The 16,966-nt window shown below is 37.8% G+C and overlaps 2 protein-coding genes across 2 annotated transcripts; one reads left to right on the forward strand and one right to left on the reverse strand.

The window, feature by feature from the left end:
- Positions 1–7,449: 7,449 nt before the first annotated feature.
- LOC138890302 (uncharacterized) lies at positions 7,450–11,979 on the forward strand. Its single transcript, XM_070173677.1, has 8 exons — positions 7,450–7,725; positions 7,869–8,051; positions 8,117–8,340; positions 8,432–9,202; positions 9,948–10,161; positions 10,928–11,211; positions 11,422–11,533; positions 11,575–11,979. The coding sequence occupies exons 1-8, from the start codon at positions 7,450–7,452 to the stop codon at positions 11,977–11,979; spliced, it is 2,469 nt and encodes an 822-aa protein (XP_070029778.1).
- A 3,443-nt stretch (positions 11,980–15,422) lies between these two features.
- LOC138890303 (uncharacterized) lies at positions 15,423–16,660 on the reverse strand. Its single transcript, XM_070173678.1, has 3 exons — positions 16,403–16,660; positions 15,811–16,322; positions 15,423–15,759 (listed from the first exon to the last, which is right to left on the reverse strand). The coding sequence occupies exons 1-3, from the start codon at positions 16,658–16,660 to the stop codon at positions 15,423–15,425; spliced, it is 1,107 nt and encodes a 368-aa protein (XP_070029779.1).
- Between the last annotated feature and the right edge of the window lie 306 nt (positions 16,661–16,966).

Consider the following 16,966-nt stretch of genomic DNA (forward strand, 5'->3'; position numbering starts at 1 on the left):
ATATGTGAAAAACATGCATGAAAATACTGTGTGATTCACAAGTAAAGATTAATCACATCTGGATAAGTAAGTTTCCCTTTGAACTTTCCGTAGTGAACTTATGTCGGGTATACTCGGTCAATCGGTAGATTTGATATCTTTGAACCGTCGAGCTTTGGTATATACCTAGACAACCATAAGTCACACAATCAATCCTTAACCGTCTTTGGTTCTCACTGTTGTGTTCGTTTCAGCCATGAATACCTCCTGGTTTCATGAGTGCTTAGAGAATGGGCCTTTACTTTCATTCCCCTTAAAACGGCTTACACTTCATAATCATATAGGTGATTCCTAAACGTATAATCCTATAGACACACTATCTGGTCATATCCTGCCAGACTTAGCAAATCATTAAAAAGCTTTAAGCTTTATTGACTCATCAAAAAGCCTTAATGCTTTACCTTGATTTCTAAACATTATCTTCATTACGAGAATGGGTTGAGTTATTTGACAATGTTGAACCGTCATTCATAACTTTGTTTGATCTCTTTGAACCTAGCTCTTGGGATCTCCAGTCTGCTAGGTAGAGTTACCGCCATGATGCCTTGTCCTAGGCCTTAGCCCCATTCCTTTCGATGATCTTTCAACTTCCTCTCTAGATAGGCCTTTTGTAAGTGGATCTGACACGTTATCTCTTGACTTTACGTAGTCAATCGTAATAACACAACTAGAGAGTAGTTGTCTAACGATATTGTGTCTCCGTCGAATGTGACGAGATTTTCCGTTATACATAACGCTCCCTGCCTTGCCTATTACCGCTTGAATGTCAAAATATATACATATAGGTGCCAAAAGTTTGGGCCAAAATGAAATATCTTCCAAGAAATTTCGGAGCCATTCAGCTTCTTCAACGGCCTTTTCTAAGGCTATAAACTCAGCCTCCACTGTAGAGCGGTCAATGCACATTTGTTTGGACGATTTCTAAGACATCGCTTATCCATCGACTGTTTGGAATCGGTTGAACCGAAGATCTAATTCTCATTACTATACCCCTCTATTATCGCATGATACTTATTGTAGTGCAAATCATAATTTGGAGTATATTTCAAATACTTCAAAACTCATTTCATTGTCATGAACGTTCAATGCAAACTTCCTTATGTTGTAGACTAATACATCTCGACTTTCGATTGCATATCAGATTATTGACTATACTTAATGTAGCAATAATATATTATAACAACAGTTGGAGTGACTGACATCAGTTGTGGCCACAAACTTTTAATATATAACACATTTATCAATCACTCCGTCATTTTCAAGCATTTGTATATTGTTTATTCATACATATATATGATATGCAAATTATAGCACCTCCATTCATGAAACAAATCCAACTTATAATGGATTTTGGTCATGTTCATTGGTTGGTTCACCTCATTATAGGCCAACATATTAATGCATTCGTTCATGAACGGTCATGTCCATACAAAAACGTACAGACATATCTTTCTATGAAAAGTCATAACCTTCAAAGTGACATCATTTCATAAAAGATCTAAACAATATAAATTTTCAATAAAGAAAATGATCTTTCGAGAAAGGCATGTGACCAACTTTCGAATTAGTAGTTTCATCAACTAGTCTTCATTAAGACTAAACAACTGATGAATTTACCATCTACCATATCAATGGGGTTCAAAAATTATATCATTTAGACATTACGTCTAACATTGGCTTTTGTCATGTATAAGCTAAAAGCCCCCACATTTTAAATATTTCATCAACATATCATCTACATTTAATCAAATAATGACTATATGATTTGAAGTACTCTTAACGTAAACACGTGTTTACACTCATTAATTTTTGAAACTATTTGACAATATTATTTGGTCAAATCTCGCATGTCATTATTTGGGTGTTTGTCTTAGTCTGTAAAGTAACTTAACAAGTCGACACACCTTCTTTTCTTTTTCAGGAACCACGAACCCTTCAGGTTGTTCCATATAAATTTTTTCCTCCAAATCTCCATTTAAGAAGGTTGTCTTTAAGTTCATATGATGGATTTCAAGGCCATACACTGCGGCTAACGCTATTAAAACCCGAGTATATGTAATCCTCGTTACCACCGAGTATGTATCAAATAATCAAGACCTTCTCGTTGTCTAAATTATTTGACAATTAATCTTAACTTATATTTGTTAATAGTACCATCAATTTTCATCTCCTTTATGAAAATCCACGTAGAACGCAAAAGTTTATTTCCTGGAAGAAGATCAATCAATTTCCAAGTATGATTACTTAATATGGATTCTATCTCACTATTGACTACCTCTTTGAAAATTTTTGCTTCCGAGGAAGACAATGTTTCTTTAAACGTTTGAGGCTCATTTTCCAACAAAAGTGTCAGAAAATCCGGTCCAAAGGAAGTAGTTATCCTTTGCCGTTTACTACGTCTTGGATTTTTTCTAATACAACGTACTTTCCTTTGTTTCTTCTCGAGTTTGCTTAAATATTTTACTAGACGACTCACATTTCTTTTTATACGGATAAATATTCTCAAAGAATTCAGCATTATCTGATTTGATTACCGTATTAATATGAATGTCAGAATTTTCTGATTTATGAATCAGAAAACGATATGCCTTACTATTTGTTGCATATCTTATGAAAACGGAATCAACAGTTTTCGATCCGATTTTTATCCTTTTGGGTTTAAGAAATTACTCTTTACCCAAATACCCCCCCCCCCACTTGAAAATATTTCAAGTTGGATTTTCTTCCTTTCATTCATTTTTCATATGAATGGATTGCGTTTTGCTATGGGGAACTCAATTGAGTATTCAGTTAGCAGTAAGAATAGCTTCTCCCCACAAAATCTGGGGTAAACCAGAACTTACAACAAGGCATTTTATCATCTCCTTTAACGTTCTACTCTTTTTTCCGCAATTCCATTAGATTGCGCTAAGTAAGGGGCGATCATTTGGTGAATAATGCCATATTCCAAACATATTTCTTCAAACGTCGCCTCTATTACTTTGTAGAGCCAACCACATGAACTGTTGTTTGTGTCATAACAGAGCCAGAATAAATGGTGAAGTTTTTAATCTTCAAACCAATCTGACACAATCAAAAATAAACGGTGAAGTTTTTAATCTTCTAACCGAGTAATACCTAATATCGGATATAATAAAAGATGAAGTATTTAATCTTCAAACCGAGTAATATGTAACACAATCAAATTTAATAAACGATAAAGTTTTTAATCTTCAAATCGAATAATAAATTAAAGTAGAAAATCACTAAGAATTTAATATGCAAAATGAGTATAAAGTCACTTAGACTTTAATTTCCGACAAATGAGTAGAAAGTCACGAAAACTTTAATCTCAACGAATGAATAAAAAATCACGCAGATTTTGATTTCGAAGCAGGAGTAGAAAATCACGAAGATTTTATTCTCCATTTAGAAAATCACGAGAATTTTAATTTCCTTTCCAAATGGTTTTTCAACTAAACCATTATAACACTTTAAATATTTTGATCTCTTTCTCTAATCAAACACATATATGTTCATCTTTACATATATTATATTCATGATCTCAAGAATACTTCAAGTATTACTGTAAGCCTAATTCATGTCTTACAACCTTGAAAATAACCATCCACATATATTTATGCATGTTATCAAATTCTATATCAACTACTCATAGTTTTTCATATAGTCAAAGGAATAACAAATTACCCGTAAATACATGTTACTCCTACTCATGCATATATTCTAAATATATAATATGTGATCATCACATAATAAGTATCTTACCCTAGCATTTGTAAAACGCATACGGTAGGAAATTAAAAATAAGCAAAGTAAAAAAACAAAACCCGGTTTTGTGCCATCGTCACCGCATTGATATAGGGGTTGCTAAGTTTATATAGAATCTACTAATTTCATCAAAATGAACTTTGATGATCAGGCGCACTGTTTTGTCAAATTCAAAGAGATAAATTTCTCGCATTTGAATATTGGCTAAATTTCTCCCTGTATAAATGGAATTGGGTGATCCTTACCGTATCGATAGCAACGACTGTGTCGAACACCAAAAGAAAGCCACTGCATTTTTTTTAATTGATCCAAATTTGTCATTCTTGACAGGAAGTATAACAATTTGTCGCCTACCCAGTGCCTTCATATAACAATTACTGGAATAGTAATTCTTTCTTTAAGGCAACTATTTGACATGCCTTCCTTCTAATTGGTAATTTCATTATGCCAAAGCAACACATGGCAGTAAATGACATCGCTATGGTAATCTTCAAACAGAACATTCTAAAGCAAGATCAATTCTTTTGACCGGGTGGCCAAGATCATTGCTGTCAAATTTCATGGCCATACAACATTGATATAACTTTACCACATCATATACCAGCAAAATACAACAAAAAGGTATACGAGAAACATCAATGCATCAATTCTTGCTTTTCTAAGACATAGGTTGCGCCGTAATTCTCAATTAATCATGCGGCCCGACCCCCACATGTGCCAGAAACTCTCGGCCTCATTTTAAAAATATTGCTTGTTCATTAATCACAGAAAAAGATTTTCGCTCTGGTTCTCCTCTCTAACAACCATAAAAAAATAGTTAAATTCCTTAAGATTGTTGGTATTACTGTGTTCAAAATCAGAAAATTATAGAAGCAAACAAACGTTAGTTCAATAAATAAATCGTAAAATAATTCCGAGCCTACTGAATGCACAATGTGTCCTTAAGGAATTTAATCCCCTCATTGTTGCCCAAGGTATACAGATTAATTCCTCCCAAGATAGAATGGAATAACTATTCAGTGATAGCGGCACTTCAAATCACAGAACTTCAGCGAACTCAACACACGGAGCAAATCACACTTCACACTTATGTTTGTTTAGAAAATAATGCAACAATGTAGAAAAGAGTGGAGAAGATTTCAGATTTTCCATATCTGATTTTATGTATGAAAAATGAGGCCAAACCTCTAAATTTATAAACAAAGGAAGGGTGATATGGAGAGGTGCAATCTAAAAGGTGCCTCTTCCATTTCTCATTCACACCTCTTAATAAAAACGCACGGAAATAATTTGTGTTCTAACTTGTACGTTCTTAATTTTAGGAATGCTGATATTCTTATAACCTTATGAGTTCAAGTCTTACAGCTTTATACTATTTAATATTCACAATATGTCGCTAATTTTGTATATGTGATGGATCACTTGGTTAAGTTGATTACGATTTATCCAATTTCAAATTTGGCTTAGTTTTTCACTTTGTAATTTTTTGTATTTGTCAATTTGAATAGCATACTTTCAAGGTGGAAGGAAGATATCCGATATTGAATACACAGAACCCGGCTTTTCATGAGAATTTTCCTCAGAAGGGATGATGGTTTTCATTTACCTCTCTTATTCAAAAGTTGACTGGGTTGCACTTTAAAATTTTAATTATTATTAATTAAAAATAAACATATGGGGGATTGAGTCTTTTAAGGACCAGGCAAATTCCAAACAAGTTTCATCTCGAAGAGAAGTCAGCGTTCTCTATTGGAGTGCTTCTAGATAGTCATTGACTCATTATGTTTATAGATATCTAGTTTGAGCTTCTATAATAGCGAAGATGAATGGAATTTAATAAGTTAATAATCGTGCCTGAATCTTATTAAAAGAGGGCTTTCACATTAATAAACTTACATGTGACATGCAATTAAATATACTATACTTTTTATGTCCTTTTATCGAGATTCCTAATTATCCAAAAGGCCGACTTTTCTAATAATCTCAATTCTCAAAAGGGCAGAGATTCCTGATTATGCTCTTGTAAAAATGTGTTTTCCGTCGAAGCAAGTTAAGTTAAATAGAGGTTAAATTGTATGTAGTGCAAAAAATATTTATATAATCAGATAATTTATAGGTAAAATTTTATAATAAGTATCAATTGATAAATACGATAGAAAAAATAATTCATTGATAGAGTGAAAATTTTAATATCAAAATTCTTTTAAGATGTCAGATTTTTCCCGCCTCTGTTTTCTTTGTTACATTGGGAAGGGGCCGGTTATCTAGATAATAACCCTAATTCCTAGATAATGGATGTGTTAGTTATTCTAGATAATGGTTGAGAGAAGAATCTTCATTCCGCAATGTTTTTGCTTTTACACCTTTAAACTAATTTAATTTGACGTTATGAGGACTCTATACATAATAATGTCTTAAAAGTGTATCTAAAAAGTCAGAAAATGCAAATACTCATATGGAGAATGTAAAGAATCAGAGAATTCATAAACCTACCAAATAAAATGGAGTGCATTTGATGTTGACACTTACATCCTTAGATTACAAGCTCACGAGGTTGTAAAAATTAAACCATACAATTTCTAATGTTAGCATATAAAAAAATTAAAAGAGAAGACGACTTCAGTTCTCCTTAGGACTTCGACGTGCCAGCCGCTTAGCAAATTAAATCACAGGTCAAGTTTAGAAGGCACCAACATTGAATTTCCATTAGACAATAGACACGTTCAAGGCAGAGTTAGCTTCCTAGGAAAATTCTTCGGACACAGTTGAGTTGAAACAACACCTCTTTTCATTTGGAATCTATAAATGATGTTAAGTGACTTATTCAAACCACTTATGCTACTTTGCTAATGTAAAAAGTTCTTCAAATTGTTCGTCGATATAACTTAAATTCAATCCTTAATATTAAGTTTATTGAGAATAATTGATGTAATATTTATAGGTGTGTAGCTGAGTTAGTTAACTAGGTAGCTGGGTTAGTCAACTAAGTAGTTGAGTTAGTTATAATGACATTTTTGTAGTTAGTGGTCATTTTATTTTCCCCTCTTAGTCACACGTGTATATACATTGTTCAGACATGAGATAATGAATAACTTTCAGTTTCCCCAATTCCTCTTGTTTCTAGAATATTCACTGAAGCTCGATCTAGCTCATCAATGGTGGTATGTGGATTATTGACCTCCATCTTCGACATGGTATTAGAGCGGAGCTCTTAATCTCCGATCCAGATTCAACTCACATCCTATTCTACTTCTTTGCTTCTTTCACCCGATTTGAAATCACATATCAGAAGTTTTTCAGACGTTTTTTAGTCCACAATTTTTTTTGAGATTCGTTGATTCACAAACTCTCGATCTTCAATTAATTTAGACTTTTGACATTCTCTGCCTCATGGCTGGAGACAAAGAAATTCAAGACACGACTACAATTTTGGATTCAACTAATCCACTGTACATGCATCCGTGGGAAAGTGCTAGAACTATTTTGGTACCGGTGACATTTGACGGCACAAGCTATAGATCCTGGAGGAGAGGTGTTCTTAGAGCTCTCTCTGTGAAGAATAAGGTCGAATTTATCACAGGAAAGTGTAAGAAACCTAATGCTGGAGAGGCGACCTATGACCAGTGGGCATGATGTGATGATATGGTGACATCGTGGATTCTAAACTCGCTCTCAAAGGATTTGGCCGATGGCTTACAGTACGTGAGTGACGCAAAGGAGTTATGGCAAGAGCTCGAGGACATATATGATCAGACAAACAGAGCAAAACTTTATCAATTACAAAAGGAAATTAAAGATCTAAATCAAGGAACCCTAGATATAACTGGATACTACACAAAAATGAAAAGGCTATGGGAAGAGCTTAATACCTTGAACGCGCATGCCCAATGTGGATGTCAATGCACCTGTGGTGCCAAGGCAAATTTGTACAAGGCAGAACAAAATTGAAGGTTAATCCAATTTTAATGGGACTCAATAAAGTTTACACAGTGGTTAGGGAAAGTATTCTGATGATGAACCCCTTGCCTAGTATTACAAAAGCCTTTTCCATCCTTATCCAGGAGGAAAAGCAGAGAGAAATTAGGCCAAACAATCGCCTAGTCATGGAGTCCACCTCTCTGAATGTCAATGGACCAGAAAACAACAAATTTAGAACCAACTATAATCCGCAGGGCAATACTGCAAGACAGAACTCCTATAGACCTGCATTTCCCCTAATAGATCAAAGTTGTATTGTGATTACCGTAAGAAGCATGGGCAGACCAAGGAAACATGCTATAAGTTACATGAGTTTCCACAAAACTTCAAGTTTACAAGGGGTAGGAACACAGGATATGCTGCAAATATACATGGTCAGTGTGAAGAAATGCAATTATGCATTAATGAAGATGCTGATAGCAGGAATCATAATCAGAATCTTCAGAACCTGACAAAGGAACAATACAACCAGCTGTTGAGTTTGCTAGAGAACTTCAAAATCAATAATGCAGGAGAATCCGAACATGATCACCAGTGCAACTGTCAACTTCGCAGGTATTCTAGCTTGCTATACTTATAAAGAGATAGCTAAAACAACTATGTGTAAATGTTCAAATTCAATTGCTGATTTGTGGATATTAGATAGTGGAGCTACAAACCACATGACATATAGAAAATCTTTCCTCACCAACATTAGAACTTTACCTTATCCCTTCCTTGTCACCTTGCCTAATGGACACAAGGTGAAAGTGACAGAAATTGGTGATGCTTTACTCAGTCCTAAGCTAACTTTGTTTAGGGTCTTGTATGTACCTAGTTTCAAATACAACCACATTTCAATTCACTCTTTAACAGGGCATCATGATTGCATGGTTAATTTCAACAAGTATCTTTGTCTAATGAAGGGTCCTTCAATGAAGAGGCCTCTAGAGATTGGTAAGGCAAGAAATGGATTGTACTTCCTTTGTTCAAAGTATCACAACCGTTCAAACTTGAGCCCACCTACTGTTTCAATTCCTAGTCAATCTCATTCTTGTGTTTCCATTTCTGATAAGAATGCTAGTAGTGAAAATGATCAAATTCATCCATCTTATTCATTACCAACTGTAAATGATCCACCTCACTCATTAAACAATATAAATAGTATCCATTCATGCAATAAAACTGATATTTTTAGTGCAAATTCTTCTCCAATATGTTCTGCATCTTCTGGAAATAATGTTGATTATTTGTGGCACAATAGTCTAGGACATGTACCTTTTGTAAAAATGAGGAAAATATCTGCTTTACCAGTCAGTTTTGCACCCAAACAGCCTTTTGTTTGTTCAATCTGTCCAATGGCTAGACAGACTAGATTGCCATTCCCTGAAAGAACTACTTCATCCACCAAAATATTTGAATTACTTCATGTAGACATGTGAGGGCCCTATCATACACATTTAAATTAGTTTGTACTGGTAGACATGATAATTACAAATACTTCATTACCATGGTTGATGATTTTAGTAGGTCAACCTGGACTCACCTCCTAAGATGCAAAAGTAATACTTTTCATGCTATTAAAAGCTTTCTATCCATGATTGAAAATATGTTTGACACCCCTGTTAAGATAATTAGATCTGACAATGGCCAAGAATTTGTTAACAATGAAAATAGGACATACTTTCAAGAAAAGGGCATAATTCATCAGAAAACTTTCCATACACACCACAACAAAATGGTATGGTGGAAAAAAAACACAAATACCTAATTGAAACAGCAAGAGCCCTCCTTTACCAGCCCAAACTACCCATAAAATACTGGGGAGAGTGCATCCTAGCAGCTACCTACATAATAAACAGACTTCCATCCATTGTTCTTAACAATAAAAGCCCATATGAACTTCTATATAATAAAATACCCAAATACTCACAACTCAAGAGTTTTGGGTGTTTATGCTACCCTTGTACACAGAAAACCCATAGAGACAAGTTTGAACCAAGAGCCACACCTCATGTCTTTGTAGGTTATCCCTTTAGTACTAAAGGTTACAAGGTCCTAGACTTAGCCACAAAGAGGATACATTTATCTAGAGATGTAGTGTTTCATGAAAATATCTTTTCTTTTGTAGTTTCCCTTGAACATTCTAGTTTTCCCTCAATATTGCATCTGTTAAATTCCAGTCCATCCTGTTGTCATCCTATATCTAAGGAGTCAAATGATTATGGCTTGTATGATGAAAATGCATCAATTTCTGTCACTGATGGACCTGTAATTGATACTGTTGCACCTGTTTCTCCACCTGCACCTATTCATTTATCTAGTTCACTATTACCTTCATCTAGTTCAATAACACCCAATCAATCCAATAACTTTGCCTCTCAGCCACTTATACAAGTATAACCCACTAACCCTCAAATTATTGAGTCTAACAACCTTCAAATAAATCCTCCAAATCCCAGAAGATCAGGTAGAACCTACACTACTCTAGCACACCTCAAAGACTATGTATATTCCTTGCCAACTCTTCAACACCACAACACAGAGCCTGCTTATCACACCAATTCCACATCTTTTAATGCAATCTGCAATAATAAACATCATTCTCATTTAATGTCTTACAACTTGAGAGTCAGCAATTAATTAAAATTCACATGATTGTGAGCCATCTTCTTATAAGGAGGCATCTATGAATCCTGCTTGGCAAATGTCAATGACACAAGAATTTGAAGAATTATATGCTAACCATACTTGGGACCTAGTTGAGTTACCTGCAGGAAAGAAAGCTATAGGCTGCAAATGGGTATACAAGATCAAATAGAACACAGATGGAAGTGTAGAAAGGTTCAAAGCAAGGCTGGTAGTGAAGGATTACACACAAGAAGCAAGAATTGATTACACAGAGGCTTTCTCACCAGTGGTAAAAATGACCATAGTAAGAACACTAATCAACATTGCAGTAAAGAGAGGGTGGGATCTTTACCAACTAGATATCAACAATGTATCTTTGCATGGGGATCTACATGAAGAAGTATAATGGAGGTTCCACAAGGTTTAATGGTACCTACTGGAAATCTGTATGCAAACTTAGGAAGTCACTATATGGTCTAAAATAATCTAGCAGGCAATGTTATGACAAATTGACAGAATCCTTACATTCTAGGTCAAACATTCAGATAGTGATCACTCATTGTTCTATAAGAAACTGGGGAACTCAACAGTCTTTGTGGCTGTTCATGTAGATGATATAATTCTAACTGGTACCAACTTGGAGAAAATCACAGAATTGAACGCTTTTCTGCATAATCAATTCAGGATAAAGAACCTTGGAAAGTTACACTACTTTTTGGGATTAGAAATGTTGTACAAAGGTGATGGAGTGATGATTTGTCAAAGAAAATTCACTATGGACCTGCTGAAGGAGTTGATTGTTTGGCATACTCTCCTGTTAGTTCTCTACTTGACTCTACCATCAAACTGAGAAAAGATGAAGGAACTTTGTTCCCTGACCCAGGGTACTACAAGAAGCTAGTTAGGAAGTTAAATTTCTTAATAAATACAAGATTGGACATAGATTATAGTGTCTAGCATCTGAGCCAATTTATGCAGGAACCAAGGGAACCTCACCTAAAGGCAACTAGCTGTTCATGTCCTTAGATACCTGAAGAAAGACCCTACTTTGGGAATATTCTTATCCAATGACCCCGACTATAATGTGAGTGCATATTGTGACTCAGATTGGGCTGCCTATCCTGGTTCAAAGAAATCTGTGAGTGGTTACATTGTGTTGCTTGGGGATAGTCCTATTAGTTGGAAGTCAAAAAGCAAACTACTGTCTCACTATCCTCTGCTGAGGCAGAGTATAGGTCAATTAGAAAAGTTATGGGTGAGCTTGTATGGATAAAAAGATTACTAGAAGAGCTGACAGTCATGTGTACTAATCCTATAACTGTATTTTGTGACAGTCAAGCTGTTGTTCATATTGCAAGAATTCCTGTGTTCCATGAGATGACAAAACATATTGAAGTGGATTGTCATTTTGTCCGGAACAAGATACAAGAGGGGCTGGTTAAGCTACACCATATTTCCACCTCTGCTCAATTAGTTGATATCCTAACAAAGGCTCTTACAGGAGTCAAGCATTCTGATCTTCTCAGCAAGTTGGCAGTGACTTCCTCACCTCCAACTGGGGGGGGGGGTATTGAGAATAATTGATAAAATATTTATAGGTGTGTAGCTGAGTTAGTTAACTAGATAGCTGTGTTAGTTAGCTAAGTAGTTGAGTTAGTTATAGTGGCATTTTTGTAGTTAGTGGTCATTTTATTTTCCCCTCTTAGTCACACGTGTATATACATTGTTCAGACATGAGATAATGAATAACTTTCATTTTTCTAGAATATTCTCTGAAGCTCGATCTAGCTCATCAATGGAGGTCTGTGGATTATTGACCTCCATCTTCGACAAAGTTGCTCTTTCCAATTGTAAAACTCACTTGCAAAATTCTTGTGAGTTCATTATTGACTTTGAGAAGTATTTTTTGCATCGTGAAATCCAAATTGCAGTCATATATCTAACTTTTATTATTTTTAAGCCATACGGAAAACAAACTTTGTAGATACAATCTCGTTAATTGTTCATGCGATCAATGTGAATAACTGATACTCCAAAGTTTCATAAATTTCAAATTATCTCATGAGTACTGACATTCAACTTAGTGGATCCATGACATTTTAAGTGACTCTTGCAGTCTATTAGCAACAACACCTACTCCTTTTGATGGACGCCGTAACGCTAAGTGTCAAGCTTTTGTCTTAACTGTACGGGTCAAAATCTGACCATACGTGGACGTGCCAAAAAGAATTGTAAGAGGTCGACTGAGTCGTGGCTGTAACCACAAGGTGTGATAACAGCGAGCACCTCGACCACTGCTGAGATCGAGCCATCAAAAGCCTATATGGTGAAGTAAATATCGTGGTATTTGAGGGAGGCGATGTGAAGTACAATCAAGGGATGAAGTCACTCTACGATGGGCAAAAGGGAATATTGATAATATATATAGGAGGTAAGAAGATAAGGAAAGGGGAGCTTCATCTCCCAGAAAGAGAGGAAGGAAAGAAAACCAAGAAAGAGTTTAGATAGTGAAGACAAATCGCTGTAATTGTGTTTATTTAATAAATAAAGATAGATCTCGTCATTGCCGATGTCATTCCATCTTTTCTGTCTTTATCATTACATCACGAGATAATGTGTCAAAAAGTAAGCCTATCATTTACATTTGATATCTTATAAAGTTTATAAGCTTGATTATACCTTGTTCCCTTATTCGATATGCTTAGATCTAGAGTTAATTATCTCTGGCTAAGATTTATCCTCTATTTTCTTCATTAATTAGTTTAACAAAAAATTTAATACTTTTTGGTCAAATAATTTGGCGCTGTCTGTGGGGATTTCTTAGCCAAATTTTTAGTTTCCTTTAGATCTAAAACCAGCCAAGTATCACTTCCAGGCTATCATAGCCTCATCATCTTGGTATAAACACCAACTCGAAAAAGTGATAGATAAGCTTTTGAGATAACCGAACTAATCTAGGTCAGTCTATGCAAAACGCACGCCTCATCTGTAACGATAGGTTTGGCATGTCATATGCATGTTTAAAGTAGGATCATGGTCACTATGCACTTACCATGACCGCAATCCCATTTGACGTATCCACCTTATATACCTGCCTGTACTTCCACCCCTTAGGAAGGGACGATAGCCTACTGTGTGATTCTTTGAAATAATGGACATATCCTACCTTATTTTCGTACCCACACGCACCATGTGATTTATGAGCAAAGTATGACATGTTTCCCTTATTATTTGCAAAAAAATCAGATGGGATCAGATCGGGACTCGATCTCGATATCCCAACGGGCAAGGTAAGTCCAACCCACGAAAGGCCTAGACGTGACTAACGACGAAGCCGAACACCACTGCCAAATCTAAAACCGTCATTCGAGCCCGAGGCTAAGTGGACGACCCTACAGTGCCGCCCCCTCTCACCGACTTACCAGGCCAAGGTAACATGCAATTTCATTTGGATTTAACTTATAACACTCTCACTTTGGTTCAGAACAAGAACACGAGCATTCTCACAGGTACGCGAACAAGGAATGAATGCCACTAAAACACACCAGGAAAAGGTTCCGTACCATACCATCTCGCAAGCAATGACCGAGCAAAGCCCTCTAAGCCATACCGCACTACAAATAACAGAAATGGCTCAGCACATGTCGACTATTATGAAACAATCTCTAGAACAGGGAACTGAGCGATGGGCCCGTGAAATGCACAGTATTCTCCAATGAAAGTAAACTTAAGTAGGCTGGGACTTACCCAGACACACGGCTCTCCAATGAAAGCAAAATTAAGCAAACCGGGACTAACCCCGATGCACGCATAAATAATATGGCGACGAGTAATGTTAAATAAAAGTAACTCAATGGGTTACAATTCCGACCTCTTTCGAATTAACACCCTTACGGCCATCGGACATCGCCAAATGAAAGGAAAATTCGACCTCTCTTGAACTTACAACGGGTTACAATTCTGACCTCGCTCGAATTAACACCCTTACGGCCATCGGCCAATGCCAAACGAAAGGAAAATTTGACCTCGCTCGAACTTACAATGGGTTACAATTCCGGCCTCGCTCAAATTAACACCCCTACGACCATCGGCCATCTCCAAACTAGTTACGATTCGACCTCGCTCAAACTAACACCCCTACGGCCATCGACCTTCACCAAACGGGTTACAATTCGACGATCGGCCATCGCCAAACGGGTTATGATTCAACCTCGCTTGAATTAACACCCCTATGGCCATCGGCCATCGCCAAATGGGTTACGATTCGACCTCGCTCGAATTAACACCCCTACGGCCACCGGCTATCGCCAAATGGGTTATGATTCACCTCGCTCGAATTAACACCGTTATGGATGTGGGCCATCATCAAATGAAAGGAAAGTTCCACCTCGCTCGAACTTATAACAGGTTGCAATTTCAATCTTGCTCGAATTCATACCCCTATGGTTGTCGGCAATCGCCGAGTGGAAGTAAAAGTTTGCCAACCCGAATCAACAACTAAAAGTTTGACCCCGTCGAACTCATACGGGTCATAGTGCAATCTCACATGAGCTGGCCCCCTGCCATCGCGAAACTCGCCATGCAAAATTAAGTCAAAATCAACTTCGCCCAAGTTGGCAACTCTAAGTTTGACCTCGGTCGAATATACAAGTCAAAATCGACTTCGCCCAAATTGGCAAATCAGAAGTCGACCTCGCTCGAATTTGCAAATCAAAGGTGACTTCATTCGAACTCATGAAATGAGATCCGATCTCGCTCGGATCAGGCAAACCAAGCCCAACCTCGTTCGAATTCCCAATTAAAAATTAGGGACTAATTATCGGGAAATCCGAAGGTCTTATTCAAAGAAAAAAAAGGAAAGAGAAAGCAAAAAGATAAATAACCGAAGTCGAAACAACTATCTTATTCAGACATACATACACAACAGTTCCGCCCTTATAAAAGGCCAAAGGCGAGCCCCAAAGAAAAAAGGTGAAAATAAATAACAACAAAATAAAACTAACTACAAAAGCTGCAAAGAATTTTTTTCACTCGGCATCATCTCCACCGTCGTTCTCCCCAGCATCATCAATATCTGAAGGAAGCTCATCTTTAATCTCAGCACCCTCACTAACCTCCGGTGTCGCAGGGTCGTAACCGCAAGCAATATGAGCCTCGCGTTCCTTTGCCCGAGCATCTTCAAAGGCGGCCTCTGGAACACTCCCCGCCTCCCACAAACCCTTGTATATATCACGTTGGGCCTCAGCATGTACCCATAGCTCATACAAGCGGCAAGGAACAGTAGATGATGCAAACTCTTGAGAGGGAGCCTGAGCTAGTAACTGTGCCTTCTTAGCTTCAAGAGCCGCAAATCGGTCTCCCAAGCTCGAAGCATCCCGATCAAGCTCATCGATTCGCTCCTCGAGCCGTGCCTACCTCAGTGTGGCCGTCTCCCTCTCAGATTCCTGCTCAAACTTGAGGACGCGGATGGTATCTTCTAGTGTCGCTACCCTTGCTAAAGCCGAAACTCGAGCACCATCGGCTCTCTCTAATTCGGCCACTTTCTTTTCCAGCTCGACCACCTTCTCCGCCCATTCAGCACTAAGACGGTCGACTCTACTAGCATTTTGCTCAAGCTCAGCTCGTAAAGACAGCACCTTCGCCTGAAGGTCCTCACACTCAGCGGAAATCCCTTTGCCTACCTCAAGCTCCTTGTCTTTGGCGTGAAGTAGCTCCTCAAGCTCACTGCATCTGCGGATAGACCGCATCAATTCCTCATCTCTTTTCTCCAACTCCTCCCTGACAGACTGAATACCATCGCCCGCTCTAAGCTGCTCGCGCATCTCACGGCACCTATTGTGATACCACCGATACTTCTCTGCCATTTTCAGAAAAATCTCGGCCCGTATCTCAGCCCTACAAGCGCTCTCGATCTCCAGCATGTAAGTCTACAAAAAAAAAGAGCGAGGGAAGAAAAGAGTCAGTAAAGACAAAGGTCATGGAACAAAGAAAACAGAAGGGAACTCACCCTTAGGCCCATCGCGGCCAAACCACGTGATAATTCGGAGTCGCTAACATCTTGAAGAGCTCCATTTTCAGCGGCGGAGCATAGAAGATCGAATTGCGGCACCAAATCCATCATGTCCTGTAGCAGGTTGAAATCTGATGGAACTTCAAGAATGTGGGAAGGACCTTCTTCTCTTGCCTCAGTCCTGGTAAAGCCCCCCTCGAACATCCTCATGTCCTCAGGGTCAATGTCGGAGTCAGATTCATACTCTTCAACCATGACACCTTTCCCCCTCTCAATGGACGATGAAGGGATGCAGTTTCACCGAGATGTTGATAAGCCACCCGAAACGGTAATGGCAGCCTCAGAACTTCGTCCCTCCGCCACAACAACCCCTTGAACACTCGCAACGGGTGTCACCTCCACGTCCCAGTTGGCACCACCGTCGGTTTCGGGTACTATCAAAGGAAGGTCGCCCCTCGAGGGTGTTTCGGCTAGAGAATCCCCTTCCAATACCACCCTTCTTCTCTTCGATGGGGCCTCTCCACTACTAACGCGAGAAGATTCGCCCGTTGAACGGACTGT

This window comes from Nicotiana sylvestris, chromosome 4, assembly GCF_000393655.2.
Source record: "Nicotiana sylvestris chromosome 4, ASM39365v2, whole genome shotgun sequence".
Lineage (NCBI taxonomy): Eukaryota > Viridiplantae > Streptophyta > Magnoliopsida > Solanales > Solanaceae > Nicotiana > Nicotiana sylvestris.